Raw genomic sequence first — 4,760 nt, 5'->3', positions numbered from 1 at the left:
TAATAGTAAAGTGCGTTGAGATGACGTGTTGTGAATTTGGTGCTATATAAATAAACTGAATTGAATTGAATTTATTTCAACATGGTCAGGTAAATCGAAGTAGTTAGAGCAAAAAAAAATGTCTTCAAACTCCAGTGGATTGTTGTTGTTTTTTTTTACTTTTTTGGAATGACTATGACCTGGATGACTGAGAATCTTCACCAGTAACCAAACAACCCTTAAATGTAGCCATTATCACAGCTTATTAGGAAACAAGTTTCATCTTTTTCATTGCTGTCTCACTTTTCCCCCACTCCTCCTTACAGAACTGTTTTGGTTTGCATACTTTACAGCGTTTCTAAGCATAAAAGAGGTGTTTAAGATTTCAGTGGAATTAGTCCAGTCTTTGACTAGGCCACTATGGATCAGTCATCCATTCATCATAACTGCTATCTCCCAGGCTCCCAGGGAGTTTTGGGGCCAATCTCCTTCATGCTATTAGGTGAGAGGCAGAGTAGACCCTGGACAGTCTACCTGTCCATCACAGGGTAACATAGAGACAAACAAGAAGAACAGTAACGTAAAGTAATCTACCAATCATGTTTTAGGACTGCGGGAAGAAGTCACAGTACCTAGAACTGACATGCAAGGGGAGAACATGAAAACTCTGTGCAGAAACATTTCAGGACATATTTGCTGTAAGGAAATGTTGTTTTCTTTTTTGTTTTTTTAGCCCTTTAGCTCCTGGTTTGTTTTAGATCATTGCTTTGCTGCATAACTCAACCGTGTTTGGGTTCAAAGTCACAACCAGTTATTTTGCTAGAAAGAAAAATATACAAATCTAACATATAACATCTATAATAACTTGTTCAGATTCTGATGCAGCAAGGCAGTATGATATTCTATGTTTTTAGATGTACACCAGATGTAATGGATAAAACACATTCTTTGAAAATGCGAGTTAAGAGTTTCTCTACAATATTTTTTTTTCTGCTTCAGACTCTATCAGTGCCTTTTCTTCCTCTTGTCTTTTTCCTCTCAGTGAGACTTGCAGTGCTCTAGATGTTGTTCCGTGTCCCAAAGTGACCCTCTGAATCGACTTTGATGTACTTTTAGAGAAGTCTAGTTAGCCAAGCCACTCCATTAATGGAAAATTATCCCCATTGTTTTTCTCTGTGACCCTTTGTTTAGACAAGTCTTGCAGTGATCTCATGGTTTGGGTACATTGAAATTGAACCAAAGATATAAATCATAGGGAAAGTTGTCATAATATGTTATTCATCTTTTTAGAGTTTTTTTTCCCTGAGAAATTCAATTTCAAAAATTGCATTTTAGGTTATTTTGGTATGATAGAAACAAAAGGGGACAAAAATTGCAAATTCCTTAATTAAATTCAAAAAATTTGATTTCTTGCCCTGTGTGCAAGAAAAAATGTTTTATTTTAGCACTAAAGAACCAGATCAGAAGCCAAATGTTACCAATAAATGCAATATCAAAAATATCTTTTCCTTCATTCTACCTGTTGGTTTAATATCATGGATTGATAGAAGAGTTTCAGTATATAATGTTATGCTTGTTAACTTAGCATGAACAATTTCAATATATTCAGATTTAGATTAATGGAGTTCCCCAATTCCTCCCTAATATGATGAATGAGAAGCTGTTTCCTCCCCCCCTTTGTTTGTAGAAAGATTAAAATGAAGTGTGAGTTTTTATTCTTTCTATTCATTAAGTGAGACTTCAGTATGACAACACTGGCCAAATAAGAACACAGAAGGCTTCCAAGTGATTAAACAAAACAAAAAAAAACTTGTGAAAGTGGACTTTTGGCTTTAGAGCAAGGGACACTGGAGTCGGACTGATGAGGAGGAGGGAGGATGAGAAAGAAAATGAGAAGAGCAAAGAGGCAGGCTTTGCCTTTTCTGGTAGTTAAAGTTGCTGAAAGTACAAACAGACTTCTTTTCAGCTGCAGAAGAGCTGAGATACAAACCAGATTGTGGAGGTTGATGTATGACAAGGGAAAAGAGGCCTTTGCTTATGGACTAAATTCATAGCTGCTAAGGTATTGTAAACTAACGTGCACTATCGTTTTATCTCCTGCATATATCAGTAAGCTGACTTTGGTGGTCTGTGTGTTGGATGTTTAATATATAAGTAGCTGTTTGTGTTCCGTTAAATGAATTCCTATATTACTGCAAAATTACCTACTATAGCAAACATTTAATAATTATTTTTTAACAAAAGTATTCTGGAATAAATATTGAACATGCATGCATCATATTTGTGTGTTTCAGTAAGAAAGTGAGGAGAATCCTTGGGGCAACATGGATGATGACTTTGACCGCCGCATGGAGCTAAGAAGGCAGAGGAGAGAGCAGATGCGTCAGGAAGCAGAAAAGTAAGTAAACCCTCAAAAAGATGTGGACACATGATACTGGTCTTTAAAAAGAAAATTAAATGATTCATGTTGTAACATTTAAATTTTATGCATAGTGAAAAAAATTGCACAATGTTTGCTTGATATTTCGGCCTCACTGCATGCTTTTTATCACATTAAGCATTCTGCTGGAATAATTGGGGCGGAAATGTTTTGAGGTTTTTGGTCCCAAAAACAAAAGCATCATACTACAACCTCAAGAGATTTGTTTTAATCAACCTCTATTTAACCAAGTAAAAACATCCATTGACACCAAGGTCTCTTTTACAAGGGTGACATTACCAACAGCACACTGTCCATAAACACAAATTGCAATTTTACATGTAAAATGCAATTTGTGCAATGCGGCCTCGACAGATGGCCGCACATACTGACCCTGGTTCTGCTGGAGGTTTCTTCCTGTTAAAAGGGAGTTTTCCTGTCCACTGTCACCACAAGCATGCTTGGTGTGAGGGATTGCCTTTGAGTTAATGAGTCGATGTAATCAGCTGTTTTTCCTCACAGCTTTGAACCAGTCTAACTGTATGATGTAGTTGAGTTCTCTCTGTGAAGTGCCTTAAGAAGACGTGTTGTGAATTTGCACAATATAAATAAGCTGAACTGAATTGAATGGTTCAAACAAGATTCGACAGAACAGCTGTGTTTTCAGTGAAATGGTCTCCCACCTACCCTATAAGCAGTGTGGGTAAGCTTTGCCAAACACTGTTCGGAACTAGATACCACAGTAAAAAGATATCAGTATGAAAGAGCATTTGGCTCAGTAAAGTTAAGCATTATCTTTGTGTTTTAGTGTCATGCATTCTTTACACAACAATGCAAGCAAATTTTGCCCAGTGGGAATATTGGAAATCTACAATATTTGACCCAAGATGCAAGGTTGCTTTATATTTTACATGATAATCTCTGTGCTGTAGCTCTCTGCAGACAATTTACATAATTTAAACATTTTTAACAAACACGATGCAGGTTTAAATGTTCTCTCATGTTTGTGATACTATGGTGCTTGGATGATGTAATTTATACTCTATACTCCTTTGAATCTAAAAGTAAATTTCAGCAACAGCTAGCTCATTCATAATTTTCTTGCTGCAGAGCTTTAAATCAATCAATCAGTTCTTAAAGTTGCAGGCCTGCAGTATATTTTTTTACTTTTTTAAAGGTTTGAATTAAAGATAAAATTGTTTTGACAAAGGCTGCGATTGAATCAATTGACTTGTTTCCATATCAGAAGCAATCCGGTGCCAAAGCCCTGGCAAAGAAGGGATTGCTTGCTATTTTCTCACAGTCATCCTGCCAGTTCCTGCTCATCGCCCCCCAGCCACTTGTTTTCACTTCTTTCTAAATGTGGCAGACACTGGAATGTTTTGACTGTCTTTCTATTTCAGGACTCAGTGACCTGCTCTAGTACTTTGAACCCCTTTTAGTAGTTTTTGCTCTCTACATCCCTTTATCCGTAACACCAAATAACACTCATATATCTGTTTACCTTATATCTCCTGCCTCCGTGGTCAGAAACATCAATGTTAGCAGATTTTGAGCCTTTCTGTGTAAATAGAGCTTTTAGTTTTAGGGAGTTTAACATCTTATTAAGTGACTCAACAATGAGAGGAAAGGAAGAAAAAAAAACACAAAATAAGAAAAAGGAACATGAAAAGGTTCATTTCACTGTTGCTTTCAGTTTTAATAATTTTTTCAGCTTATTTAGGTCCAAACATTTTTTTGTTTATAAAAAGGCAATGGCTCTGGTTTCTTCATCGTATTGTCTTGTTTTGTTTTCCAGGAAAAGTCCAGAAAGATTTTGTTCAATTCCTTGGAGATTTACTGATCTAATAAATAAATGAATTCACAGTTCAAAAAAACTTTTTCAAATTTTTTCTATTTATGGTGTTTTTTGTAAATATGTCTGTTAATGTTTTTTTTGTTTTTTTTAGGGGGGTTTACACTAATGATGACGATGAGGAGGAGGCTCGGGAGCGAAGGAGACGTGCGAGAGAAGAAAGAAAGAAAATGAGAGACTTGGAGGAGTCCGGAACGACGGATGTGATCAGTAATAACAAGTATGAGACAGTTACACCAGAATCCTCATTTCAAGTTTTAAATGGATCCATGAAAAGATAACTTACTTTGAGTTTTTCCAGAGTAACTTTCAATGTTTAATTAGTTGAGCGATGAAACCTCTTCTTTTTCAGTCATGTTAACATTTTTAAAAACACTCTTATTCTAATACAAACAGGCAGAGTATATTTTATTCAGGTTTCTACTGAATCATTACCTGTATTAGCGTTACAATCTAAGCTACACCAACATTAAAACCAACTAGGAACAATCACTACAGCAGTCTACT

The 4,760-nt window shown here is 36.0% G+C and overlaps 1 protein-coding gene across 1 annotated transcript in view; it reads left to right on the top strand.

Moving 5' to 3' along the window:
• The first annotated feature begins 1,942 nt into the window (after positions 1-1,942).
• LOC107095039 (caldesmon-like) overlaps positions 1,943-4,760 on the top strand; it is a 9,670-nt gene continuing 6,852 nt past the window's right edge. The window contains exons 1-3 of the mRNA XM_015391000.1: positions 1,943-2,041; positions 2,282-2,377; positions 4,348-4,473. Coding sequence (XP_015246486.1) covers positions 2,304-2,377; positions 4,348-4,473 — 200 coding nt within the window. The 5' untranslated portion in view covers positions 1,943-2,041; positions 2,282-2,303. The remainder of the gene's footprint in view (positions 2,042-2,281; positions 2,378-4,347; positions 4,474-4,760) is intronic.

Source organism: Cyprinodon variegatus, unplaced genomic scaffold (assembly GCF_000732505.1).
Source record: "Cyprinodon variegatus isolate N-32 unplaced genomic scaffold, C_variegatus-1.0 Scaffold521, whole genome shotgun sequence".
Classification (NCBI taxonomy): Eukaryota; Metazoa; Chordata; class Actinopteri; order Cyprinodontiformes; family Cyprinodontidae; genus Cyprinodon; species Cyprinodon variegatus.
This window is presented reverse-complemented; position numbering and strand designations above follow the sequence as displayed.